Below are 27,846 nucleotides of genomic sequence, written 5' to 3'. Positions count from 1 at the left end.
ACGGCTTCCATGACACGTATGAGTTCTAGAACTGACTAGAGTTCTAGTCATGGTTCCATTGTGTTTCTCTAATAATAACACTGATTGTGTACATTACTGTGTTTATGTATGGTGTTGTTTTTTCTCAGCAAATCATATGAAAAGACACAAACCAGCAATGAATTGCTTTTCACCAGTATTGCCTGTAGGCCTGTCAGACTATGTAGCCAAAGTCTGACAGGCCTTTATCTTAATCCTCTGTGCCTCTATGCCACCTTAGCTACAATGCTAATGTTGCTGCCAGTAACTATGATAACGTTTATGAGACTTTTTGCTACAAACCAAGCAGCTGCATTTGCATGCGGATATTTTGCCAAGATAATATCTTTTATGATATGAGGCCAATGTGTTAGTGCACAGTTCTGGAAACTAAGAAACACAAGTAATGAGTTTTTCGTCCAACTGTTAATTCAAGCAGTGGTCAATGCCCAGAAAGGCCAAATAGACCTTAGACAGTAGAAAATAGATATCACCAGCCTTAATCAATATTCACAGTAAGTCACTGTGCCCTGCCAAGAAATGTAGTTCTCACTTTGTGCTTCAGCAAATACAATAATGAACTGATTTTTCCTTAGTTTTTTTGAAACTGGTCAAACATACAAGAATGTCTTTAGCAGTAAGAGGACACTTGAAATGCCAACATGAAGCTACATAATGAAAATGAAATGTGTGGCTCATATAAGAAGCTTAAACTTAATTGTATGGATTTTGGAAGTAAAGGAACTGGAAATATTCGAATGATGTTGCATAGTTTTAGTAACAATTCCGGTGAATTCTGAAATTTTGCTGCAGTCTCAGTCTAAGAAAAGGCTTTTAAAGAAAATCAAATGGTCAGTGTTTGAACAATCTGGTAAAATGTATAATTTTACAAATAAAACACAAGACTCAGTGTCACAGTACAACCTGCAATTGCTGCACACTTACAAAGAGTGTATTTTTTAATTCAGCATACAGTTTGAGCATCACAGTTGAAGAATAGCCCTCAGAAATAAATCATTTCATAAATCAAATCATTTCTTTGTCAGAACTCGTATCTGTTGAATAGCTCCATTTAAACTTGAAACATTAATCTTGGAAAGGCTGAGACGATGTCATGGGAATATTAACAATGTCAGATCGTTTGATGTTAAGGGTTTTAGAGGCTAGATTTTTCCTTGTCTTCTGTGGACATCATTTTGCACTTTAAATATAAAACCCTTTGATGTTGTCTTTGTCCGGGAGTGGCATTGGTCACCAGATGTAATTTAAAAAAGGAGAAAAACATATTTCCAACATAAATGACATAACAGCAAACTGCCCTCAGCTGTCGTAGTCACCATTTCTGCTTCTTATCGGAAAGAAATAGGTGAGGAACAGCCTGAGGCTCATCCCCATTCTGTCTGCATATTAATTCACAAGACACTCCCGAGGTGTGGACAATATGAAATACTGATCTCTTCCTTAATTGGTTTGTTATTCCTCCTCCCCTAATTACTTTCTAAGCATTCTCGAGATAAATTGGGAAAGGGTCAGGAAAGGACGTAAGCCCTTTTTTTTTTTTTCTATAACCACAACATGTATACAAGAAAGGCATTTTAACATACAATGTATCCTTCTACTTGTGTCCTCAAGTAGGCGTCATTAGACTGGCATGGCTTAGAAAGACATTTCATTCACATGTCACACCACTGGGCAAACTGGAAATGATTCAGCATTGCTGGGTGATGACATAGGCATGCAACGCAAACAGTTCTTGCTCAAGTGTACAGTCAGTCGTACGACACGAATATTTGTAGCAACAATGGATCTTTCCAAATTATTATTTAATTACTTCTTTAGGATCATGCATATTGATTCAGAACATCATCCTCATGATCTTCACTTGAGCGCCGTAGCTTCTAGTCATCTTAGATTGGAAGATAATTATTAAAAAACAGCATTCTTACAGAAGTCTATATACAGTAACTGTGCAAATTTCACAATTTTTGCACGACACGCCTTGTACTGTCAACATTTGATCGCTCGAGCTCAGGAGCTTGTATCGTGACAATGTCTTTCTTTAGCGTCATACAGGCAGTATGAGGAAATATGTTCCAGTAAAACCTCTGCCTTTTGTTTCCTTTTACAAACAGCTTACCAGCTGTAAATACAATACACAATGAATGACATCATAAACCACGCTCTGTGGAAACTGCACATCATTGATTACACACCGATCGAATCGTTTTTACATAGAATGCGAGTCATGGTGAATGAGATTTTACAGTCATCAAATAATCACTTTAAGCTTCTCTAAACGTTTATATCGAGTAAACTAGTAGATCAACTGATCTATAGGAACTGCCCACAGCCCTGGAAAAATACTGTCAGTTATCTAAAGTGGTCAATACACGGTGCAAACCAACACGTAGTGAAAATAACCGTCTCAAATCTAACGGTCAGTCACTGCAGGGGCAGTTTGGTGAATGCAGAGGCTGGCCTCCAGGTAGACGCAGGATGGTCACTTTCACCTGAAACGAGAAATAGTTTACCGGTCAGAGGACTCGTCACACATTCACCGTCACATCCCGGATGCTGAGTTGGTGTTTTGTGTGCTGCCACAGTACCGTACCTCATTTTTGAGACACTTGCTCATGTACATGTTGAACTCCTCCACGCTGCCGGTGTGCAGGTCATTAACTGCCAGAATTTGGTCTCCTTTGTGAAACAGGCACACCGTCTGTGGCTGGCCTGTCCACACAGACACACTGTGACACACACACAATCACACATTCTGGTTTTTAGTTTCATCCAAACAGTATTTGACATGTGCTTTTCATTTTTTGTACATCCATGTCATGGCCAAATACTTCCATATTTTCCTTCTATTGGAACTAACAGGCACACTTTCCAGCTGTGGGCCCCTATAATCAGCACCACCTTGCATTTAATATCTGAGGCCACTGAATGTCTATTGAAAATGTAAATGTATTTGTCATAATCTGCACGGCTTCTCTACACAAGAGACGTTTCAGCCGCGTCTATTTCTCACACGTCTGATGAAATATATTATATGGTCACGTTTCACTTGCTGTGAAACATTACCGGTGTCATCGAGACCCGAAGCAGATTTTCATGCTTCGAATCTAGTTTCTTCTTTTTTACGTGCGCGTTGCATCCACTGGTTTTTCCCTCTGGCCTCTTGTTCATGTTTCAGGTCTGCCATGCCTCTCTCTGTGTCTGATAATCCACACCTGGCTCTCAATCAACAATCAGCAGAGCTGTATATGTACTCCCAGAATCAGTGTTCCTGACCTTTTTGGCTCTTGCTCTGTCTGTTGCTGTGTTAAGATGATTAAACTGTGTTTTCTTTGAAAGCACCAGCTCTGCTAATTCCTCCATCCTTTGTCTTTGTTAGTCTTGGTGACTTTTAATAAGCGAGCCTTGTAGGGATTCTTTGCTATTTATTTCACTAATTTTCACCTGTTTTGTGGCTAGTTGGGGAGATAAATATTGCTTTTTTGTTTGATTCAGTAGAATAATGGAGTTTTTATTTTCTAGTGGGCGTGGCTTCTGTTGTTTGTTATTTTGGCCTTGGAGACCCTGACGTCTTATTTGCTTCTGCTTCTGTTTTTCCCTGTTAATCATCTTCATATAAATAAACATCACTCATTGGTACACTTAAAGTGCTTCAGCAGCCCTTTCTTGCTTTGTTAGTGCCATCTTGTTATTCAACATCCTGAGAATTTGGATTTTGTGCGATTAATGCCAAGAGCAGTTACTAGATCTTAGTATAAATACATGCCCACATTTTCACACAATACAGCTAAATGCTCTGACTCATCTCCCACAAATGAATAGAGAGATCCTGCCGTGCAGCATTAAGTCTGTCTCACATTTCTCAAGTGGAAATGTGAGGACGTGCAGTATCTTGTTTTCAAACAATTGAAATGCTTGATTTGTGGGATGACAGCAGGGAATGTTAAAACGCATCTGAGGGTTTTCATTAATATTAATGAATAAAAATGTGTTCAGGATCATTTGTGAAGCCTTTCCACATATCTCAATCAAAGCAGTCCAATATCTGAGACTGGAATGTTTTTATATACTGCAATGAAGTAAGTGTTCCTATTTCAAACTTACCATGGTTTCCCATCCACTTCTGTTAGTGTAAGGTATTTTATCAAATCTGCCTGCCGGACAAGAAGGTCTCTCTCCCCGATGGTGAAGGTGTCAAGGCTTGAAAGAAAAAGAAAAGAAAAGCTTTATTAAGGGTATTGTGTCACTTTGCTGTAGATAAAAACCAAAATTTCAATTCAAAATGTCAATTGAACTTGAAAGGTTTTCCTGAAGTTATTGTTTGAGTTGCATATTCATTTTAGTAAATCTTTAGTAAAGTGCTAGATGTCGGTAACTCCATGGATCATAGGTGCAAGAAACATTGGTCAGCCTATGATGTGGTGAACAAGAACAAATTAGAAACCTGAGTGTCTGTACAGATATGGACTTTTAATTTCCTTTGAACAGCTCTTTAAAATTCTGCGGGAAAGTCCCCTGAGTTACTAGTGTTTAACGAGCACTGCTTATTATGATCTAACTATCATCAAACCTTCAGAAACCACTCTAACCCGTCCAGCAACATGTCAACGCTGGTCTCAGCATTCCTCTCCGGTTTCTCATTTAACCGAGTCACCTTTTTCTTTGCTGTAACCATTACAAAGCTGTTTTTGACTTTCTGATCAGCTAAAGCACAGACGGTGCCTCAGTCTGTGTTTCAAATGTGTCTTAGTAGTATTAAAAGTAAAGCAACTATTGAATGAGTACTGATGATAACTCTATGCTTCAGTTGATCATCACACCCCACATAAAATGTCCCTATTTGCAGTGTATTCTTACTACAAGAGAGGTGATAGCGCCCACTTGGTGGTTACTTCTTTGGATTCAAGGTCAATCTCACCTTTCAGTGGAGCTATATTTATCCAGTGTCTGCACATTTTGTCCCTCCAGCATTTCTACAGGAGAGATGGCATCGTTGTCACTGGAGCTGCTGTCTGACGTCAGATGCCTTCCGCCTCTGCAAAAGCAAGTCACAGCATGATGGGATTATAACATCAGATATTGGTGTGTGTGTTACATTCAGTTACCAGTCGCTGATGAACTCTTGGTTAACATCTAACAAAAGTCTCGTAAGACAGCTTGGAGAGACAGTGGGAATAAACCACAACAAGGCTTTCAACGAAGCAGGAACCACGGCCAGCGCTCTATGCTGAGTATGAAATAACATCTGAATCTGCATGCACAATGGAGGGGAGCTTCACAGGCAGACAGCATAAGAACAGATTTCGGCGCTGTATTAGAAGCCTTGGATGGGCCGAAGTCCACATTAGTCCTTGTGGCAGAAAATAACGACAATTAAAGACGAAGAAATTGTTTGATGATGGGTGAAAGATCCTCGCACACTCCAAAAACCAAAAGAGGGTTCTCTCAGTTATACAAAAAGAGCACCAGATGTCTCGAGATTTATTAAAATAGTTCATAAAAGCAGCACGAGAAAAGCAAATCATTCGCAAATCGCTGTAGAGGCGCGACAGAAATTCAAATTAAGAGACACTTCAGAAAGGAGTCCTTTAACCCATATGCCCATTGTCGTAGAGAGGATGTTCTTCAGTGTGGCAGCACAGCAGGTGGTGAAATGCACAAAAATCACACAGTTTTGTATTATAGCAGATTTAGGAAAACAAACAGCAGGAAAGAGTACTTTCATACAGGGGATGATGGCATAAAACAGCTAGATGAGGCACAATGTGTACATGCTTTTAATTGGTTGCATGTTTTGGTTTTGGTAAACAAGCAATCAAATCTGATTGGCTAAAAACCTGCCCTCCTTGAGATGCTGTGGGAAACAGAAGGTCTGACAGTCTGACTAAACTATTTTTGAAATGATTACTTTTCCAGATGTAAAGTTAGATTTTCATGGCTCAATTGTATTTAAATTTGCATCATCAGTGCCACCTTGTTCAGGTGAAACCTCTTACACGAGATTAAAAGATATGTATCAAGCACACAAGTTGCCAAACAGGCTCTGCGGTTTTGCCTTTCTTAGATTCTTGACAGGTCCTTGAGTGTCAAGAGTTCTGTGCTGTAAAAGGAATGCCCTCATTGTTGTCAGTTTAGGTATTTGAGCCAATGAGGTCGCATTTATCTCTGATGACTGAGCTATTTACGTATCTAGGGCACTGACAAAACATGTTACACAAAGAGCATAGGGCACTGAAGACAAGGTGAAAAGTCAGAAATACACACGGCCCACAAAAAAAATAGAAAGCAACCTTGGAATTAGTCTCAGCTCTACCTGTCCTCAGCTGCTGTCTCCTCGTCGAATGAAGGCCCTGGGGAAAGCTGTATCCTCAGCTTGTCAAAGACTTCAGTGACAGACCTCATCAGGCTGCCTGTGGTAACCTTCTCAACGTCAAGGTCCCTAGAAACATTTGGCACAGTGATCTGCTTTCAGTCTCAACAATAATAAACAATTATCATCATTATTAGGAAACCTGATTTGTTTTTTTAGAGATCTTTCTGTAAATCAAACTTACGCTGCCTGTGCCACTCGTACGTTCTGTCTAATTTCGACCATTGATTCATATCTGCAAGGGACAGATATTCAAAACAACAGACAAATAATATTAGATACTGTAGAACTCAAGGTCACAATTTCAGCTTGTGTCACTTGAACAAAAGTGAACAAAGTAGAACTAGTGAGGATGAATGGGATTTTTTTTGTGCATTTATAACTGGCAATAACAACATGTATCGGATCAATACACTGTTCCATATACAATAATCAACACTCACACCATGTCCAAGCTCCTGCGACGGGTTGAGATCTTTTTCTCTTGTGTTAAGTAGGCTCTCGGATAGTCATAGATTGGATTCACAGGCTCTGATAAAGGCCTTTTGGCATAATCTTCACCCTGCTGGCCAATCACAAATGACATACTGTAGGCAACCAAGAGATCACCTCCAATTCTCCATCACCCAATCTGACAACTCTTAAAGAAATCATCCCTTGAATTAGATTTGTGTTCACTAATTACGATCAAGTTAAGATATCGCACCTCTGATTTTTCAGAGTCGGTATTGAAAGCATTTGAGGACGGATCAGACAGCGACCGAAGTTTCAACTCTGCCTGTGAAAGAAAACACACATTAAAGCAGCTAAAGGAAAAATTATGAGACAACCCCGGAGGAAATATATATATATGTATATGTGTTGCTGTCAGCCCATTCATCTCAGTGTCCCCAGGTCAGATGCATTGGTTATACGATTAAGCTATACTCAATTATAGACGGGTCAGGTAACAGTGAGTCAATAAAGACCTGTATTTGAGATATTTTGGGAGAATTTCACTGAAATTGATCCACATTTTCGATAAGAACACTGACAGCACCAGCCATAAGTTCACCTGGGTTGATATTTAAGTTGTGTTAATAATTCTTACATTTTGTGAGAATCTCTGGCACTAAACTGCTGAATACACCCAGAATGGAATGTTCTTTTGAGTTAGAGCCCTGTTGGTATCTTTACTCTGATGGCTAAATGTACAGGTGGTGTCAACATTCTATAGACATGGAGTGCCTGGGCGGAGTGTTTAGAGCGTATGCCATATAACCGGAACGTCGCGGTCTTGGAACATGTGTAACATGTCACACCCCTCTCTCTCTCTCTCTCTCTCTCTCTCTTCTCCTCTTCTACAGTGTCCTCTGTCAAATAAGGGTGAAAATGCCCCTAAAAAATATTTGAAATTATGTAAACTAACACACCAAATAGATTCACACAAAGGAATGCCATTGACTGATGTCGTTTGTACCAGACCGACAGTATGCACGCATTTAGAACGTTTAGCCAAATCGACGCAAGGCATGCAACATTGTGGACCGACCTCAACAGGCACAGCTGCAGATTTCTATTTCTGCGAAGGGTGGTTTGAAAAAACCTCTTAAAACAGGAAGAAAAGTGTAATTCCAAAAGTCAAATAGAAAGTGGATCGGTGGTTGCTTGTTGCATTCGCCAGGGACACTGAGGGGATTCAGACTGAGCAAGTGTTGTGACAATGGAGGAAGAGGTGGATAGCAGGACATAAAGGGTGAAAAGAAAGATAAAAGCAACTTATCGGATGACAAAACTTGTTAGCATTCATTTGAGCCGGGTGACAACAAGAAATGTGAAAAAACATGAACCTAATTAAAAGAAATAGTTCAACATTTTGTAAAATATGTTTATTTGCTTTTTTTTCCAAAGAGAAGATAGATATCACTCTCATATGAGCTGGAGCCAGCAATCTGTTAGCTTAGCTTAGTTTAGCAGAAGGACTAGACTGGTTCTGTTCAAAGGTTCACAGTCTGCCTCCCATGTCATATATCATATGTTTGTTTACATTGTTTTACAGGAAGTATTTCTTATCCGGGACCACTGACTTCCTGGAGTGTCCTCTGGTTGTCTTTGCAACTGTTCCCAGCCATGAAGTAGTTCAGCACAAACTTCACTGTAAAAAAACCTTTGTGTTTGTTTGTACTGTTTAACCAACAAGATAATAGAGCTGGTAGGTGTTTTTTTTTTTTAAACCTTTGGTCACAGCCGGGCGAGCTATTCCCTGTTTCCATTCTTAATGCTAAGCTGTGCTAGCTGGCTGTTAGTAGCTATTGTAATTATATGAGAGTGCCATCGATCTTCTCACCTATAACTGCCTATAACAAAATAACTAAACGTATTTTCCAAAATATTGAACAATTCCTTTAAATGTGGTTCGTCCTTTAAATATTTACCTCAATTGTTGGCTGCTCATTAGATATTTCCTTTTGTAGAAAAACAAACAAACATGACAGATAAAAACAAATGCAGTGTAGAGACTCTTGGTCTCAATAAGCTGTTACAAAACATGACAAAGAACTAAAATCTCAATGTACCTCTGAACTCATACATTTATGTGGCCGGTTTTTCAGGGCTTCAAACAGGTCGGAGAACCAGCCGTCCACTTCCTCACTAAAAGCAAGCGGGGCAAATGAAACACTTAACATCATTTTTGAAATTATGGCTGTTACGTTTATTTTAAAATTCAATTCCGAAATCAAATATAGAGTAGAAACAGTGACATTTAAGCAGCAAATAGGTGTGAGCAGAATGGAAGGCAAAGTCATTATCGTCTGATAGACAATTACTAAACAGAAAAGCAACATCATCATTTATTTTTGATTGTTTGAACTCCCAAAATAGTCGATGCTGTGAAGAGCATGGGGGGGAAGTGTTTTACGAGGAGCTGTGAAAGTGTCAGCGGGGGCCTTGCGAGGAGAACTGGCCGACCCAGCTGTGTGGCCTGAATCCTGGTGACCTTTTAAATGAATGCAATCCATGTATCTGGAACAATTTATCTGTCATGAAAATCCCAAACCAAACTCTTAAAAAATGTATCCTGATTTAATTGGCTGCATTTGTGCACAATCCAAAGCGATTTGGTTGGAACAAAAGGTTGTTTTTTTAAATACCCAGACAAACTGTGATCAAACATTCCAGGCTATTGATGACAGGGTTTTTAATTAAGATTTGAAATTAAAGTGGAAGTAAAAAATTCCATCTCAGTGCTTTATTATCCCATGTAAAAAAAAAACAGCTGACTGACCTGTTCTCACCAACGAGGAAGTAGTCCCGCTCAGCTGCCCTGATGTAGAGCACACAGGATGGAGAGCACTTGAGGTTCTTCTGGACCCAACTCCATCTCTGGTGGTTTTCAGGGCTCACATACAGCAGTGAGATGCTGACAGAGGGACACAAATGACACAAATGTTGAAAAAAAAAAAAAAATGTAATGCTGGATCTTCTCTCAAAAACAAAGCTGGTTCAACTGCATTTGAGCTCTATTAATTAAATACGGTTAATTAGTGAATTTGTGAGAACATACTGTGATAATTCAATCCCTCCAAGGGGCCTGTCCTTGTCCTCTGGACTCCTGAAATACTTCAGTAGGTACTGTTGCTCGCTGACTTTGAACAGCACAAAATACCGCTTCTTCCATGATTTCTGCAGGAGAAACATGATTAAAAAAAGAAAAGAAATGTAATAAAACACACACACACACACACACACACACATACACGTAACTAGCTGCAAATCATCCATCATGCCAACTCTGTTACCTCTGTCTTCAACCGTTTTTGGGGAGGAGACTTGAACAGGTATCCAGATCTTATTTCCGTCGTACCTCCGATTGGTTTGTAGAACACCGCATTTCCGCCTAAGGTCAAAAGAAAAGCCAGATGTTTTCGGATCAATATGTTGAAATCGTTTATTTGTTTACAGAAATATATATATATTTTTTCTTTTCTCTTTTTTTTCTATAGTCATTCCACAAACATACACACACATGACAAACCCAATAAATCTCATAACACAGTTCCCCAGCTAACCCCTTGATCTATTGTGTGTGGTGGCTTGTTGATGAAAATATACCCCTTATTACTACATAACCTTAATCGACACCCCTCACTCACCCATTAACCGAATCACACACAAGATGGACACACATGCACACACACGCACACACACACACACACACACACACACACACACACATCTATATACATTTTTGCTGGACCTCCGTTTCTCACTCTTACACTCATCAGTCTAAACCAGTTATTCTCCTCAGTTTGCTTTTGTCCCTGTCTTACTTTGAATAATTTATTGGATCGTATTCATGTACTTGTCTTCACTTGTACTCACTTTTCTACACAATAATACAAAAAAAACATTAATACATTAGCACATTCCAGGTTTTGTGATTTGAAAAGATCAGCTGTAAAAACTGTTTTTGTTTTGTAAGCAGTACCAAAAATTCAAGTAAATAACTACACTTATCACCTAAATCAAACCACAAAGTAGATTACCTGTACCGGCGCTCTTCTGGCCCTTATGCATTGTGACACCACACCTAAACAAAAACAACACAGGAATGTATCGGTCTCTGTCACCTCGAATCAGAGAATGAACAGAGCTCTACCCAGGAAACAGAGGCAACGTTAAGGTTTATGTTCATTCTTATTTTTGATAGATATTTTCCAGTAAAGGTAAATCTGCCGTTATTGAAAACAAAAACAAAGTCTAAGTATCTCAGGCCTTTGTTAACTTTTACACAATTCAGCACTCACTTTTCGAAGACGGAATCAAACATGTGTTGGCAAGTGGACGCATATTCAATTTTGTATCACATCACAAAGCAGTACGGTAGGAAAGACATCATTTTAACACATGACTCACTATATACGCTGGCTCTAACAGTAAAAACAAAACAAAACACAATATTGTTATTCTTACCTGTGGAGCACCTTGAGAGATACTGCTCACCTCGCTCTCTCAGTACCTTTCCAGTAGATAGTAAACATATACTCATGCGAGGAACTGGAGTTTCTGGTTCCTGGAGTTGCTGTTAAGGTCTACCTGCGCTGTTTAGCTGTAGAATTCCATGCGGTGAAATGTCTTTGTGAAGAAAGACAATGACCATTTAAGGCTCCACATTAAAGAGCTCTGGAGAATAAAGCAAAGTTCGATGCCAACTATTGACACGGATGCTTTATAGGTTGATATCTCATGAAGACTAATGAGCGTAGCAGGGACAGGGACTTAAATCTTACCCAACAACAGGTGACATTTGTAGGGTAATTTTGTTCAGTGGGTTGTTCCAATTCACGAATACGTCAGATTTAAGGAAGTCAGATAGTTATGTGGCCAACTATAGTCCTGTATGTTTTTTTTAAAGCATCTACAAATAACAGTTTATGAAGACGCCAAATCATCACTTCATGAATTGTAGATGTGTTTGTCTCGATTGTATTCATTAAAATATGTGACAGTGGTCACAAGTGAAAGCGGCATCCACTTTTACAAACTTTTTTTCTTTTTTAAATATGGGTAACACTTTCTTTAACCCTCTTATTTAGCATTCATAAGCACTATATAAACATTTGATAAATGGTTGGAACCCAACATAATGTTGTAAGCAGACACAGATACATTTTAAGTGTTTAGTACAGAATTTACCTCTGCTATACAGACACATTTGAAATTATTACAGCTATATTGTCATTCATAATCAGTTTATACCCAAGCCTTTATTTCTGGTTGGTGAACAAGTAATTAATAAACGCATATATCTGTGTACAACTACATCATAGTGTATTATAAACCATTTATTAAATGTTTACATGGGGGGGTAAAGTATTACCAATCTGTTCCATAGCAAGGCTAATATTCAGAAGTTGGAGCATAAAAACACATGATTTGTTAAAAGATGAATTGGTGCTTTAAAAGAGAAGCAACATTTCTCACTGAAGTTTTTGCAGATCAAATCCAGACAATTAAATGATCTGTTTCAGATTTCAGATAATGAAGCTGAGTCCTTTACATCACAGTCTCAGCGTCTCTCTCTATAGCGGTTGTCTCAGCAATCATTGATTTGGAAATTATCCTGCAAATGGGCATGTTACTTTTTAACAATCAGTCGATGCAGCACTCAGATGGAGACGTTTGGCTCTGCTGTGCCGCGCCTGCATGTGATCTCTCCCCGCTTGCACATATGCAGAGACCATTTGTGCTATGCAAAGGTCACACGGGTCATGGTAAGGATTTTTAACAGGCATTGGCTGAGACTAATGTAACTGGCTCAGGGTGAAGATGCACTTCAGTCACCGCGCCCTTGTGATCAAGCACTATATGTGAATCATCCATGAGATACAAAAGCAAAATCAATCTCCCTTAAACTTCACATACTCCCCCAAATGTGCATCTAGGCCACAAGCACACACACCCACTCACACACACACACACACACACACACACACACACACACACACACACACACACATATACTGTAGGTCAGTGTCATGTTGGTATTAATAGAGTGCTTATGGGCTTCTTTTTTAGTCGGACATGGATAACTCTTCCTCAAGTCGGACAGTTTGCCCTTGCAGCTGCCCTTCTCTGCCTGAATCTTTGTTTCCTCCCTCTTGTCTTCAGAGTTCAGATTCATGTCCTCTCCTTAATAAAACAAGGCACGTGCTTGTAAGAGCACCAGGACAGATATCTCAAGGCCAAAATGTGCTCCCCCCCCCCCCCCCCCCCCCACAACAAAGCCTTCACGTGTGTGACAGGCCTATAAAAACTCTTGTTGTCGTGTTGCCACCAGTCAGTGGAGTTTAATCTGCACTACTACATAGAACATGAGCAGTAAGGTAGGAGGGATGGCCACACATGAAGTAAGCACTTTCACTTTGGTTTCTTTTTGAGAAGAAAAGCTAATGCCACTATTATCGCCCTTTTATCTGCAGTTCTTGATATTTTTATTCTCTTCATGTTATTTGCCCGTCTGTGTTTCAAAGGAGATTCTCCTGAAACATCAGCAGCACCTGCAGAGACAAAGAGATGGCATCGCCTATAGAATGAAGAAGCTGGCAGCTAAGCAGGCGGAGATAACAGTAAGTCTATTATTATATTTTCTACCAGTGTTCTGTTGTGAGTAGAAATACAATATAGTGCAAATTGCTGACATTAGCTGATAATTTATCACCTTAATTCTTAGCCTGAAGGCAAGACCTGCAAAATCATACATGGCAGTCTCTGCACCTGTTAAACTTCGGAGACAAGATACAGTTTGATTGAGGTCCACGCTGTTCCATCAGTGTCACTGTGTGTGTGAGTATTATGTTTCAAAACACCCCACGGGACATATTCCTAAAATCAAGATGTGTGTTGTGTGACCTGAGGAGATGGGAATGCAGCACATTCACTCTCAAGGTTAAATGAGTTCCATCAACAATGGATTATTTATTCACATAAAACTGGCTTATTTTGGTTTTGTGCATTCTGTGGACTCTGCTGTATGAAAACTTATTTTGTAGATATTGTTCCATATGGGTCTATGAGCTAACATACTGTGAGCTGAGCTGATAATTATGTGATAGTAAATTGATTATTATGAGTTTTGGACTGTTGATCAAGCAAAACAAGCTGTTTGAAGACATCAAGTCAGGAAATTGTAAAGGCCGTTTTCTATTATTTTCGGACATTCTTAGACCAATCAATTGATAATAATCGGACTAGAAATGAAAACCATGCAAACCACCCTTGCAGCTCTATTGTGTTCAGAGGTGATTATATCAGTGGTTCACAAAGTTGGGTTTGCTGATCACATACCGTAATATGCTCATACAAATGCATTTTAACTCCCATGGCCCTCTCATTCTTAGAAAAAGACCAACGCAGTGAAGGAGAAAATTAAGAAAAAGTACGCGGACATGAAGCGGGTTCTGGATGAAGATCTTAAGATCACACTGTCCCAGCTGGACACCGAGTACGAGGCCACAGAGAAGTTAGTGGAGGACAGGATAGAGGACTGCTACCACCTCACTCAGGAACTGGACCAGGAACTGTCCAACATTGGCACCCAAGTAAATACACAGAAAATTGAAATTCAGGTTAACACAAGGACAAGTTCAAAGACTTCAGATTTCATGCAATTTATGTTGCTTTTAATCAATTGTACTGTTTGCCTCAAGCTGTTTTGGCAGTAATGATTTCTTCTTTTTAAACCTTCTACAGAATGCAGAAACAGAAAAAGGGTATGTTTACATTTTAGGAAATAACAGCTTGCTACAAATATGAATTTACAAGCACCTAAGCTTGAGCTCAGCAACAGGTAGCAACTCTTTGTTTTGTCTGAAACTAGAATATCTAAGACTCTGAAGCTGACTGACCCCGACATGATTCAGATGGATGATTTGAAGAATGAACAACTACTGAGTCTCACCATCAACCTGCTACTGTTCATCAGATCCCAGGTCCCTGTCACCAAGAAGCTGTTTCAGACCTGTGAGTTCACCCCAAAAAAACAGGTAGATTGACATGTGAGGGAGTCTTTCTCCTGGCTATGTCAAAGGTTACAATTTCTGCTAATTAGTATACGCTGTTTGTGTTGATTGTGGACTTGTGGGGAGAAGACACTGAATCTTCCTGATGTCTGTTACACAGATGCAGCAGACGTTGTCCTTGAAGCTGAAACTGCCCACCCAAAGCTGATCATCTCTCCCAAAGGCGACTCAGTCACCTACACGGACATGTCCCAGAGACCCCCACCCGCTTTGACACCACCCTCAATGTAATCAGCAAGCAAGGCTTCAGTGACGGCCGCCAGTACTGGGAGGTGGATGTGAGTGGGAAGACCTACTGGGAGCTGGGGCTCACCTACCCGAGCATTCCGCGCAAGGGCCAAGAGGAGGACTCCTGGCTGGGCCGAGGCAAAGAGTCTTGGTGTGTGGAATACTTTAATGGAAACTACACAGCCTGGCATGGTGGTGTCCAGCATGAGCTGCCTCTGCTGGCAGGAAAGCAGTTCACTCGTATCGGGGTGTACTGCAGCTTCCCCGGGGGTTTGGTGTGCTTTCTTGGGGCTGATACTGTGACCCCCCTCCACTGCTTCTGCGCTGGGACCTTCACTGACACCCTACATCAAGCATTGTGTCCCGGTCATGACAACGAAGGCACAAACTGGAAGTCCCTCAAGATCTGCGATGCCTCTCGATCAGCTCCTGTCCTCTGAGGTGGAGCAGGAATGCCTCAGGGGCACAGATGGACAGGAATGTGTTGCGCTGTGGGACATGTGCATCAGTTGCCTGATCTGACATTCTTAACTTGTGAAACCAGATCACCTGTCAGTACTGTTCGTGTCAGGCAAGTCTAAATTTGCCTGAAGGAATTTTTAAAGGATATCTCTATTTTTCACATTTTTTCTTAATACAGTAGTAGACACACCAAGGCTAACATGAAATTAGAGCTGCTGTGCATACTGCGAAGCGTTTATTTTTAAAAGCTTTTTTTAATGATGAATCAGGGGAATTGCAAAAGACAGAAGTTGAGTTGGCAAAGAAAGTCTAATTAAGAAATAGTAATACTTTGGTAAGATAGATCTGCTTTTGGATAGCCAATTAACCATTAAATAGCAAATTGTACTTCAAGGTTAATGCTGGTGATATTCTACACTTTTTTTATGGTCAACAAATCCACTGAAAGTACCAGAACCAACAATGGGTTTTTATCAGATGTTACTCAAACAGTAGTAAATAGTGCATTTGTTGGGGAATCATTTCTTCTGTGGATTAAGGCACATTTGGTATTTCATATTTACAATAGCATTTATTTTGTGGTATTTTTATGACAGCAGGAAAAATAAAAAAATAAAAATAACACATAACAGAAAGCTGAGGATGTTTGTCTACTTATAGTATTGGTTGATGAAAATTACACCTAACAGTGGTTCTAACTTTTTATATGGATTTTTTTTTTAACATAGTTTAAACATCTTCCTTGTTGTGGCCTTTTATTGTGTCTGTGTTTACAGATGTGCAAGAAATATGAAACAAAACTGATTAGAGAATAAATTCTTTATGTTTAATACAATAAAGTGTTTACATAAGCATTCCTCTGTTTTTGAAGTTAATTAAACAAGGTATCGCCCCAAATGAAAAAGAAATTGGGCCTGATTAAACTTTCAATGTAATTCATTCATTCATTTTTCCAAATCTTTTCAAATATATTCCTGAGGACAACAGCATTTAACACCAGAAAGCATTTTAAAATTTTCCCCTTAAAAATATTTTCTCTCCCTCCCTCAATTCCAATCGAAAAAAAACTGATTAAAAATACAAGTGAAAAGGGGAAAATAAAATGACAAATTAAGGCTCTTGGTTAACTTTTCCCCTAAGTTACTGACACATGCAATGGTGTGAATAATGTAAAAACATTGCAGCAACAATGATTGTGTATTGCGGACATGTGGATTGTGTATGCTCAGACTTGTCACCACCAGTAATAGCTGCCTCTGTGATTGACAGACTTTGGCACATTAACACAGCGTATTTGCAGAAACAAACTTTGTGCAAGTTGAAATGACCATCAGCAAATGTCTACGATATAAAACATATTTTACCATAAAACTCCATCATAATAATAAATGTACTAAATTATGCAAAATTGTTTTTAAAAAACATGTACTTTCTTTATGATTTGTGTCTTTCTAAATCAAAAGGTCAATTAAAAGAAAATACAGGAAGACTTTGCTGGGTATCTCTTACCAGAGTGTAGTGTATGTTATGACAATGTACAACACTAATATACAGTGAAATGATGTGGTTTGGGCCCAAGTCCAGCTTCACAATATAATATTTCCCAAATTTATGACACCATTTTTGACAGTTCTCTTTCTATGGTAAAAATCATACCGCATGTATCCTTTTATTTATCAAAGTTAATAAAGAGGAATGTCAGACTTTAAAGATTAAAAAAAGGGAAATTCATAAACTGATTTGTTGGACCAAGACAAATGCGTCTTCACTTCCTTTGGAGTGAACAACAAGCAAGTGAAGTCTTCAACATCAGGCTAATACAATTGGCAAATTGCAAATAATCCTTGCTTCTGTGGGAGTGGACTATATACTATGCAGTTGACCCAAAATCTCATAGAACTAATCACAACACAGCAAAAGATCACACCTTCCTAGCCATACGTATATGACATTCTTTAACATTACAATAACCCACTTCATGGGACATTAAAGAACCTGAGGATGCCAGCATGCTGCTACCAACTTAAAACTTGCTAGGAAGGCTGAGACACTGAGCCTTTGGCAAAAGCATCGTCACATGTTTCTGCTCATTGGAGTGTTGTCTTTTTTTCTGTTATCTCTTTTTATCTAACAACTGACAGCTGAAAACATTGAAACACAGATAGCTGAAAATGATCTGATCCATTTTCCAGATGCTTTTCCCCCTCTTATGCATCAGACAGGGCTTGTAATCAAGGCAGCTCCCTCATCAATTCCTATAGTGATCAAAGGGTTTTAAACACTCGAATCACTTTCCTGGTGGGTATTTATACATAAATACTTTCTATAGGCTTTTAAAACATTCAACTGTCACCTGGTTTCCAATGTATTTTACTGTGTAATGGTGATGTACACTTTACAAATGCTTTTGGCTGCATTTGATCTCTCAGATCAAATGTTAATTATTTCTAAACCCATTTCATGTAATAAATACAAGAGCCATATTTAAGTGGAAGACTCCTGTCCACTCTCTACAGTTCCTTTTCAACATCCATTGCAAATGCTGGAAAATGGAGAGACACACATTCAGATATGATTCCCCAAACCCACAAAAAGTGGCAGCTAATTTTTCCGGGTTGGTGGAACAACATGGATATTTCACATGCCTGTCAAAAGAAGATCAGATCAAATGTGACGCCATTATTCCGAAGAATAACCTGAAGAAGAGGAAGAAGTTTCACCATCAGCACATGAACGCGGAGTGCCACTAATAATATTTTTCTTTCTTACGGAGTGCTTGTTTTCGGGCCCAACTACACATGTAAAATGTCATATGTGCTCCAAATGTGCAGTGTCATGCTGGGCCTGAATCATCCCTGAATGCTTTTAATGCTAAGTTGCTACCTGAAACGGTCGGTCAGTCAGTCAGTCAGTCAGTCAGTCAGTCAGTCAGTCAGTCAGTCAGTCAGTCAGTCAGTCAGAAAGGGCTGGCGGTCAGTTGAAATACAGTTCTTTCGTCAGCATAGAGACCACGCAGGGAATCTGCTTCTTCTCACTGAAGCGTGGGTCTTCAGACCAGGACTCAAAGCTGGTGGCCACCATGTAGTTGACCCGTGTCAGGATCTGCATTATCTCCAGCTGCTTGCCAAACTCGTTGAGGACGTTGCAGAGCGCCTGAACAAACCAGGAGCCGCGCCCAGGGTTCCTCCATGAGTAATAACCTGGAAAATCAACAAGGGTCAGTACTGAAACTAATGTCTGCTCAACCAATACATCCGGCACAGCACTACTTAAACGTGAAACTTTCTTTACCTGGCACAGTAGAGTAAGCAAAGAGGAAATCTGCCTCTACAGGGATCTTATGTCTTGGATTTGCATCTGTCTCCACGGTATCGTTTGGCGGACCCGAATCTGTCTGTATACCGTCATCAAATTCGGACCCCCGGCAAGCCTGGTGAAGTAAATGAAATGACATTTCATTGTGATCCTGAGTAGCTTTCTCAACGATGACCTGGTGAAGCAATTCAAAATTAACTGTTTTTAAAAGCTGAGATGGGGCAAGATTTAACACAATAGCAATCATCTGTCCGTGGGGAGCAACTGAAAGCCTTTTTAATCTGTCTTCTCAACAAAAACACATGTTTAAGTTACATGTTTTTGTCATTCAACCCTCAGGACGACCATTTTGGGTCCAAAGGGCTGAACTTGACACAAATCTACAAGATAATTTACTTATTAATTTATTTTCTTATATCACACCATCTTTCATACATGAAACTCTTCAGAAATTCGTACCTGGATGAAGAAGAGTTTTGGCTTTCCAACTAAGCTTTTGCACATGTCCCCTCTGAACAATGAGGTCATGGACTTGATGGGCATGGCTCCGTCCGTTCCATAGATCATGCCCTCCTCACCATGGCTTAGCAGGATACAGGCGAAACACGAGCTGTCACTATGGTCTTCCTCCGAGGCTGACCCATACACACACAGACAAACACTCAACTCTTAGCTCGGCTCAGGCCTCATTAAACTGAGATATATTGTGTGAAAAGTTGACATTTTAGCCGGCGGGTTGCACTGGAGAAAAGTGATCATCCGGAAGGGAACACAAATGTGCCGGTTAAACTTAATGCCAATCTGTCTGTTGGATTTAGACTTTTGAATTTCTGAGCGCACTATAATGAGACAGGATATTGATACTAGAAGAAAGGTCAAGGGGTCGCCAAAATAATTAGGATTAACCCGAAGAGGAAAAGGCTATAGCAAAGTTCATGGCATCTATTCTGCGGTTCATGAGGTAACTTGCTTTGGACGCAGTGTTTAACTGAGGGTCGGACCTGAGAAAAAAAAAAAACCTGACTATCAGCTAGCCACACAATAAACAAAAAAATCCATTTGTTTCCCCAAGAGCATATGGCCTGAGAGGTGACATGTCCATCTTGTCATTAGACCCAGCCAGTGGATGTGTAAGGGCTCTGATCAGTGACACCAAAAGTTTTGACCTTTTGGTCAAATTGGTAGCAAATTCATTAGGATGTGTTTAATTACTTTTACAACAGCCCCATCGGCCGTCTGACCTGGCGGTTTTAAGAAACAAATGTGCTGTAACAGCATTCAAGAGTCTTGAGTGCAAACGTGTGCATGTAGATCCCACTGCAACTTAAAGGGGAATCCATTTCACTGGCTCATGACTGTACTCTATGTACTGTATATTAAAGCAAATTAATCCGGTAGAGCTGATGTCTGTCTGGTATTGAGATTCTTAACTTTCCTTAAAATTGAAACATTTTCACATTAATAAAATAGGGTAACCAAGATGCTGTTGCAAGTACTATGTTTTACTGCCAGTTTATTAGATACAGATACATAAACTAATCAAGTGATGTACAACAGTCCTGCAATAGATCCTCTCTTCATGAAGGTAAGAACGATGAATGTTGTTTTTCAACTTGTTTTGATTCAGTTGTATTCTGCCACACTAAGACGTGTTTGTCCATCCAATAATATATCAAAATGAGTAGATTAAATATAAGGAGTTCTCATCTTAATGTAACAAAATACAACTAAACAGCACTGCAAACTGGAGCCTCTAAAATGACCACAAAGTTAAATCAACCTCCATTATCACCTTTGTGGTGGAAGGATTCAATGCAGAAGCGTTGGATTAGACTGCATTAGTTTTGGTGTATTAATAAACTGGCAATTGATTATATGACTTTTTACGGCGTGACTAGAATGTCAGTATGTGTATGAAGCAAGAAACCCGCCTTCCACCACTGAAAATGTTTTTATGGTGTTTCCAAAAGCTTTCTCCATTTCATATTTGTTAGGATCGGTATTGGCATCCTATTAGTTCAACATTGTTACTTACTGAAAAGTGTAAGGACTTCACTACTCACCCTCTCTTAGAAGACTCTCCATCTTCTCACATGTCTGATCATTGTAGATGAAGACATCGAAGCCCAGGCTCTTGAAGCATTTGAACAGCTCTCCTGCGTCTCGGTCCGTGCCGTTGCGTACATTCATCCCTGCAAAGACGATCTGCTCAGATTAAACGCTCTTTTTGAATCAGGTATACACCGTGTTTGAAACATGCTCGCCGTACCTGTCTTTTCATCAAAGTTTTTGTTGTTGATGATGATGCACTTGCCCACTCGTTGGTGGCTCATCTTATACTGGAATGTTGGTGAAACAAGTCTGTAATGGCTTTCAGAAGAGTAGTCCTGCTCCCGCATCTGGCCATCCTTTTTCTTCTTACTAATAGAGTCAAGGAGAAACAGGGAATCACGTGTTAATTCAATAACTCCAGCGACAACTGCACATGTTTAAGACTTTACTTAATACGTATGCACGACATTAACAACAATGGTTACACGTCTTCCGTTCCTCTAGAACTAACTGCGTTACACGCATGCGCACTAGTTAACTCAGTACTTAACAAACTCCCCTTTCTCTTTAAAGAAAAACATAGTCACAAAAAAAAAATTTGTTTTTTAGAACTTTAAACATATAAACACAGGTTTAAACTTGCAAATTTAATGACTAGAGTTTGAGGGTAGTAAGGCTTTTGTTGATTAGCTCGTTTAGCCTTTAAGTTGCCATACACCTTCGCTGAGAGCCCTCAGCAGAACAAGTGCAGATGTCCCCTTCTTAGTCAAGCAGTCAGCGAGTTGTTCCTTGGAGGCTGACCACATAATCTGCTGGATGGTCCCAGAGTGGACGAGCTCCTTGACGCTGCTGATTTCGAGGCGGAGTCTCTTTTCAGTGACTGTTTTGGTGGACTTGACAGCATCAAGAAGAGAGTGATTGTCCGTTACACACACAATGGGCAAATTGTTCCGTGTGCAATCACCCGTGGTAAGTTCTGAGTAGAGTGTAGCCAAAAAGACTGCACTGTCAATGCCATCTGCAAGTGCCAAAGTCTCTCCTGCTAAGGTGCTTCGGACAACTCTCCTGATCCTCTTTGACTGCCAGCATATGGGTGAAAATCTTCCATTCTCTCCCATAAGCATGACCAGGTGTCCCGCCTTGAGTGCCTCCGTCTGGAAGGTTTCCCATCGAGGAATCACTGAACACCACTAGTTTCAGTGAGCTGTCTTTTCCCAAGTGCTTTCCTCAAGGTCACCTCTTCTGATTTCAGTTTCCTGACAAGTTTGTTTGCAGAGTCTGAACAGTGGCATGCTTTATACTTGATGCTAGGATGGATATGTCACACATTATGTCGGGTCTACTCTGCCTTGCTACCCACAATATTTGGCCAATCTTCGACTTTAACATGTCAGTCTCAGTGTCTGTTAGAGGAGCCTCTCACTGTGTGGCTCTGTTGGGGTCCACAGGAATGGGTTGTAGATTCTTTATGTAGATACTTTGTTGCACTTGGATCTCATCCTCTAAAGAGTGAACCTCCATTCCAATGTAGCTGAAGCTGTTGTGCTCTTCACGTCCAACTTGGAAAAGCAACTTTCAAGTGAGGGATGACTGTTGTGGAAAATGTTTCTGAACCACCCCAGATGAAATCATCCACGTGACAAGCAAGGAGTCCCATCACATTGTAGGAGTCATCCAGCCAGTAGAACACTGCTGGATCAACTTGTGACACAGTAGCTCCCAACTGCTGCATAGTGTCTTTCACTCTGTTGTACCAATATAGAGAAGCATCTGCTAGGCCATAAACACACTTTTTTAACTTCCATAGAATTCCTTTGCTCTGAGCTTCTTGGGGAGGACGGATATAGACATTTCGGGTTAACTCTTTGCCTTGTAAAAAGGCTGCTTTAATGTCCATAGAGTTTAGCTGCCATTTCTTTTGACATATCACTGCCATAATCATTTTTAGAGACTCCGAGGCACATGTAGGCGAGTCTTTTGGGAGCTCCTGAGTGTTCATTTCTTCAAAGCCTCTTGCAACTAATCTCGCTTTAGGTACAACACCATCAGGTGTCTCCTTGAGTGTGCACACCCACCTCGTAGAGATGCATTTCTGGCCTTCATCTTTCACCTCTTCAAACACATCATTATTTTTCCAGTTGCTGAGTTCACTGTGTTTGGCAGGCATGAAGGCATCATCATTCACAATAAGTATGTCTTCGTGAGGATGGCTAGCACCTAACTCGACATGCTCAGATGGGACCACTTGAAGATTGTGTACTCGTCCTAAGTCAACAGAACCGGTAGTGCCAGAAATTTCCTCAGGCTCAATATACTCCAAATTATAGCAGTATTTGTATGTCCCAGTGGCTTTTCCTGCCCTGCTGAGGATTTTTCCAGTGTGTGCTTTCAGTTTTCAGACTAAGGCCTTCACAAGTTGTGGTTGAGTTGTTCTGTGATACGTCCGATTGACCATGGCTACCTCCTTCTGGCTGTCTTGGTGTGTGAGGGGGTTCACTGTTATCCTCACTATTTGTAGGCGTCTCTTCCTCACTTTCATTTTCAGTGTCGTTATTCTCATTAAAGCCAGGTTCTGGTAATGTTGTATGATGTTCAGTCCCTTCCAGCTGAATGTCCCTTTCTCCCAGCACTGCTTGTGGGCTCTCTACTTTTCTAAGCCTGGAGTGATGTACGCGAACGTAAGTGCCACCATGCCTCACAAATATCACTGCACCATCTTGGCCGATGACCATTTCAGTGAGGGTTTGATTATGCCTTTCCAAAAGCCCATTGCTCCATGTTAATTCAATAACTCCAGCGACAACTGTACATGTTTAAGACTTTACTTAATACGTATGCACGACATTAACAACAATGGTTACACGTCTTCTGTTCCTCTAGAACTAACTGCGTTACACGCATGCGCACTAGTTAACTCAGTACTTAACATCACAGACAGTTAACACTTCACGGTAGCGTTGTTTAAAATTAAAATTTCTGCAATTGTATCTACTTTTGAGCTGTACTTAATGCTAAATGTTTTAAGTTCAGCTGGTCTTTTGAAAGCTTGCGACTTGCGTGGACATAAAGTTGATGTATAGAAGTCACATAAATCAAATCTATAACATTATTACACACTAAAACAGGCCATTTAATTTTTCAACTTCCGTAATGTTAACTCTCTTATCTTACATGGCAGCTTCTTGCAAAAGTGAAACATTTTCAACAAAATATTCTTGACTCTTAGAGAGAGCCAAGCCCAAATGTTTCCACACGTAACAGTTACTTCATCATAAGCAAATGTCAAGACTTCCAATGCAAAGAAAACTCACATGAAACTGACTCACTCTGATCCACTTACTCAGAAACCAAAGAGTACATACATTTTCAAATAAGGCATTAAAGTCGCAGCCAAATTTGATCGCAGTAATCCACCATCGGAAGAAAGAAGAAACTAGAACATTGTTGCTCAGTGCAGATAAAAAAAAAAATCCTAACCACGTCAAGGCAGATCGAGCGAGAGTAAATCTTCCACGGGAGGCAGTTCTGAAAGACCTGTCATATTTCCATTCTTTAAAAGATGCATCCAGACAGCAAAGCCAACAGTTAGGGGCTCAGAAAACCCAGGCTTGTTCCAGAAGAGCCTCGTCATCAAGTTACTCAACCACGGGAACAATACACGGCAATGCGCACCAAATGTCTCATGCACATACTCACAGGCAGCCCAGCCATATTCAAATCAACATGTGATCCAGAACTTTTCGCAGCCCCCCCCCCCCCCCCCTGCTGTGGGCTGGGCATGGCAGAAAGAGTAGCAGGTGGGAGGACGGTGAAGAGGAATACGAGGCGATTGTGTCCTTCTTACCTGGGTTCGTCATTAAGCGCTACGCCACTCTGCATCTGAAATGCGTTGGTTTTGTCTCCTTTCTTCTTCTTTTTTTGCCCCCCCAAAGAAGTTTGTTTCTCCAGATCTGACAGCTTAATTTTTGGCTGTGTGCTAGGATACTGACATGCTCTCTGTACTGGATGGACACCTGACTGGGCCAGCGGGTGCTGAGGACGGGGGCGGCGCACTGCGAGCTCCCTGAGTCAGCAGCCTCGCCACCACACCAGTGCTTTCTAAAGGCCTATTCACACATGGCCCCTGTGCCTCGATGCCTGCTGAGGTCAGACAGGGCAACAAGTTGCTCCTCTGCTGACAGGGACATAATCCACCTGTACCGGCACACATACTGTGAGAGCCTTATCACCTCAACTTTAGAGCTGGATGCGCAAGAAGATGTACAGCTAAAAAACATCAATTTCTGCTTGCTAAACACCTCAACATACGACATATAACCAAGAGAAATCTTTGTTATCAACAGTCTTGGTTGAAAGCAAGATTTAGCCTAAATCCAACCAGTTCAAAAGATAGACAGTTGTCGTTACAATCTGTATGGCATTATACACCAGTCATTTACAGATGACATGGTATGATAGGCATGACTGAAGAGACATCACAAGTTATTCTGTTTCTAATGAAAGACACACACGCAAGTACTGTAGATGAGTTGGTATCAGTTTTACGTAACACTTCTAAATATGGAGGTCATCTTTGCTTCCAGATAACCACGACTAAGTGGCAAACAAACAAACCATTCAGCAGAGTAGGCCTACGTAACTCCTTGATATACAACGTGTTGTCTTTAATCAATTCAGCCTATTTTAAAAGGCACTTTTATTTGTTTGCAATCTAAAATGACAGATGCTTCTTTAAAATGTAAATGCCAGTCAGAGCACACAGGCTCTTGTTTCATTGCCACTGTCTGGGAGAAACAGTTGACAAATGTTCCCCCCACTGCAAAGGTTCACAGCACCACCTTGTGAAGTAAACAGGAACAAACAGAGTCACTGTCACACTTTTAAAGCAGACGTTGGGAAAAGGCCCACGTTCTATGATATCACACTGAATTAACATATGCACAATTTTAGACTTTGTTGTAATACAGTCTAATTTTGAGCAGCCACTTGAGGACTGACATCGGTCCCAAAATTGACTTTAACATAATTTCAAAGCTCCTTGCCCCGTTACACTAATTAGGTTACCCAAAAACTGGGTTGCTGTGTCAAATCAAGGGCAATACTTTGATATTTTTCAAGCTTTCAAACCAGTGGCACTCTCTTGTACAAGCAATCTTACCACAGTGACGTTTTTCATCTCTTGTTATTAGTAATTGTGAATAAGTAACTGTTTGAGTATTTAAACATGAGTATGTGTGCACATATAGTTTATTTATAAGTGGTATAGCACCACAGCAATAGTTCTACAAGCGTCACTTGAGAAAAATGTGCATTTAAGATATGAGAAATATATGATAATTGGCTGTTAAACAAATCATAGTTCATTTCAGATTCTCCTGAACTGGAGAAACCGTGAACTGCACTAAAACAATGTCAGGGGTGAAAATCGGAACAACAGGACAGAGGAGGGTACTGCCATGAAAGAAAACATGGAAAGGCGGTAACGAGAAAAAACAAACAGAACAACGTGAGATAAATAGGACTACGGCTGCAATATTTTAAGTGAATTAAATTCCTTGTGGACTTCCTCTCAATGATGTATGTCTTCACATCTTCAGACTACTGGAAATGTTGAAAAAGGAAGTCACCCAAAGATCAGAAATCTTCCTCTGCGGTCAGGTTTGGCGTCTGTCTGGTCTCCCGTCAGCTTAACTTCCTCCACATCAGCTCCAAGATCACTTGGCTCAGCAGGTTCTCCAGCCATCTGCAGTCAGATTAACCGATTCATTTACTGTATATGATGCCACCAGTTTAATACGCTGTTGTTTCATTTAACGTGTTAGCCGAGTGTCTGATTACGTTAGCTCAGCGCTAGAAACGCGTCCGCCAAAAACAGTTTTCCGTTTAGAAACGGCTAGACAGCATGAACGTGCACTCGTTCGTGTAATATGTTATGTCACCTTAAGTACTGCACACAAGTTGTTTGTGGATCTTTTTTTCCTCTCCAAAGTTTAGGCCAAGTTTCTGTTCCTCAGAGAACTTGAGAAAGCGAAAGTACGCAGGACGTATTCTCAGGGGTGCGTAATTACGCAAGAGCCCTGCGTCAGAGCACTGCGTCATATTCATATTAACCTATGATATTAACATGTTATCAAACTCCACAGTTTATCACAATAAAAACCTCCACAGTTCATCCAACATATCAGGTATGATATACAACTGTAATAAGCAGAATAAAGAATATTCATATGTCAAATATTTTTGATAAAACATGAGAATACGTCATATAAATTCCCCATCCCATTTTAGTTGGCTGACTACCATAAAGTCCCTGATTTACTGAAAAATACTGTATGTTTTGTACTGTTGTACTTGTCACCCAAGTACTTGTATCCCTAGTTTACAGAAGTTCCCTAAACCCCGATGTTACATTTAGATGTTCCCTATTTGTTACATCAGGTACAAAATCAGATTTGTCGAATCCATCTATTAAAAGGGACTTAAACCATGAGGAACTTTTGTACATTACTTTTATTGGGAATTAATGCCCCCTTTTTGTGTGAGTTTGCTTAACTTTGTTATCTGTTAAGTTGTCTATATATATTGTTTCTTGTATGTCAAAATTTCAAGTATATCAAGTGATGCTTAAAACCAGAGTTGAATTATTTCTGTTAACATACTCAGCTGAAGAAGCTAAGTAAAACTATGACATAATGTATTACGCTTTTATGTGTTAGTGTCGAGGCAAGATGCCCAAAGTTGAACTAGCTGGCCAACTCAGGATCATTACACACATACACTGACATCTGACCTAGCTGTCTCTCTCTGTAACTCTCTCTCTCT

At 40.2% G+C, this 27,846-nt stretch overlaps 4 protein-coding genes across 6 annotated transcripts in view; 2 read left to right on the top strand and 2 right to left on the bottom strand.

Moving 5' to 3' along the window:
• Positions 1-115: 115 nt before the first annotated feature.
• LOC116381594 (pleckstrin homology domain-containing family S member 1) lies at positions 116-11,653 on the bottom strand. 3 transcript variants are annotated; one of them, XM_031843868.1, is made up of 15 exons: positions 11,360-11,653; positions 10,933-10,976; positions 10,186-10,283; positions 9,951-10,069; positions 9,672-9,806; positions 8,962-9,037; positions 8,821-8,850; positions 7,113-7,184; positions 6,850-6,971; positions 6,591-6,641; positions 6,350-6,475; positions 4,955-5,071; positions 4,141-4,236; positions 2,630-2,765; positions 116-2,528 (listed from the first exon to the last, which is right to left on the bottom strand). In XM_031843868.1, exons 2-15 carry the CDS (start codon positions 10,961-10,963, stop codon positions 2,457-2,459), a joined length of 1,281 nt encoding a protein of 426 aa, XP_031699728.1. In that variant the 5' UTR covers positions 10,964-10,976; positions 11,360-11,653; the 3' UTR covers positions 116-2,456. The 3 variants fall into 3 exon arrangements, with proteins under 3 accessions (XP_031699728.1, XP_031699730.1, XP_031699729.1); XM_031843870.1 differs by having other exon boundaries at positions 6,850-6,968; XM_031843869.1 differs by having other exon boundaries at positions 10,933-11,653.
• Positions 11,654-13,422: 1,769 nt separating this feature from the next.
• LOC116381331 (zinc-binding protein A33) lies at positions 13,423-16,090 on the top strand. Its single transcript, XM_075447356.1, is given in 7 exon segments — positions 13,423-13,515; positions 13,620-13,732; positions 14,287-14,487; positions 14,639-14,658; positions 14,766-14,908; positions 15,068-15,151; positions 15,154-16,090. Coding segments are annotated over 5 exon segments (882 nt in total). The 5' UTR covers positions 13,423-13,515; positions 13,620-13,732; positions 14,287-14,334; the 3' UTR covers positions 15,636-16,090.
• On the bottom strand, positions 15,798-27,079 carry casp7 (caspase 7, apoptosis-related cysteine peptidase). The gene is made up of 7 exons (XM_031843400.1): positions 26,964-27,079; positions 26,652-26,767; positions 21,242-21,393; positions 21,036-21,164; positions 19,432-19,607; positions 18,949-19,087; positions 15,798-18,857 (listed from the first exon to the last, which is right to left on the bottom strand). Exons 2-7 carry the CDS (start codon positions 26,765-26,767, stop codon positions 18,631-18,633), a joined length of 939 nt encoding a protein of 312 aa, XP_031699260.1. The 5' UTR covers positions 26,964-27,079; the 3' UTR covers positions 15,798-18,630.
• nrap (nebulin-related anchoring protein) overlaps positions 26,466-27,846 on the top strand; it is a 20,962-nt gene continuing 19,581 nt past the window's right edge. The window contains 1 exon segment of the mRNA XM_031843399.1: positions 26,466-27,209. Within this exon segment, the coding sequence (XP_031699259.1) occupies positions 27,149-27,209 (61 nt within the window). The 5' untranslated portion in view covers positions 26,466-27,148.

Source organism: Anarrhichthys ocellatus, unplaced genomic scaffold (genome assembly GCF_004355925.1).
Source record: "Anarrhichthys ocellatus isolate YVR2014 unplaced genomic scaffold, GSC_Weel_1.0 scaffold4, whole genome shotgun sequence".
Classification (NCBI taxonomy): domain Eukaryota; kingdom Metazoa; phylum Chordata; class Actinopteri; order Perciformes; family Anarhichadidae; genus Anarrhichthys; species Anarrhichthys ocellatus.
The sequence above is the reverse complement of the archived record's forward strand: the minus strand, read 5'-3'. Positions and strand labels throughout refer to the sequence as shown.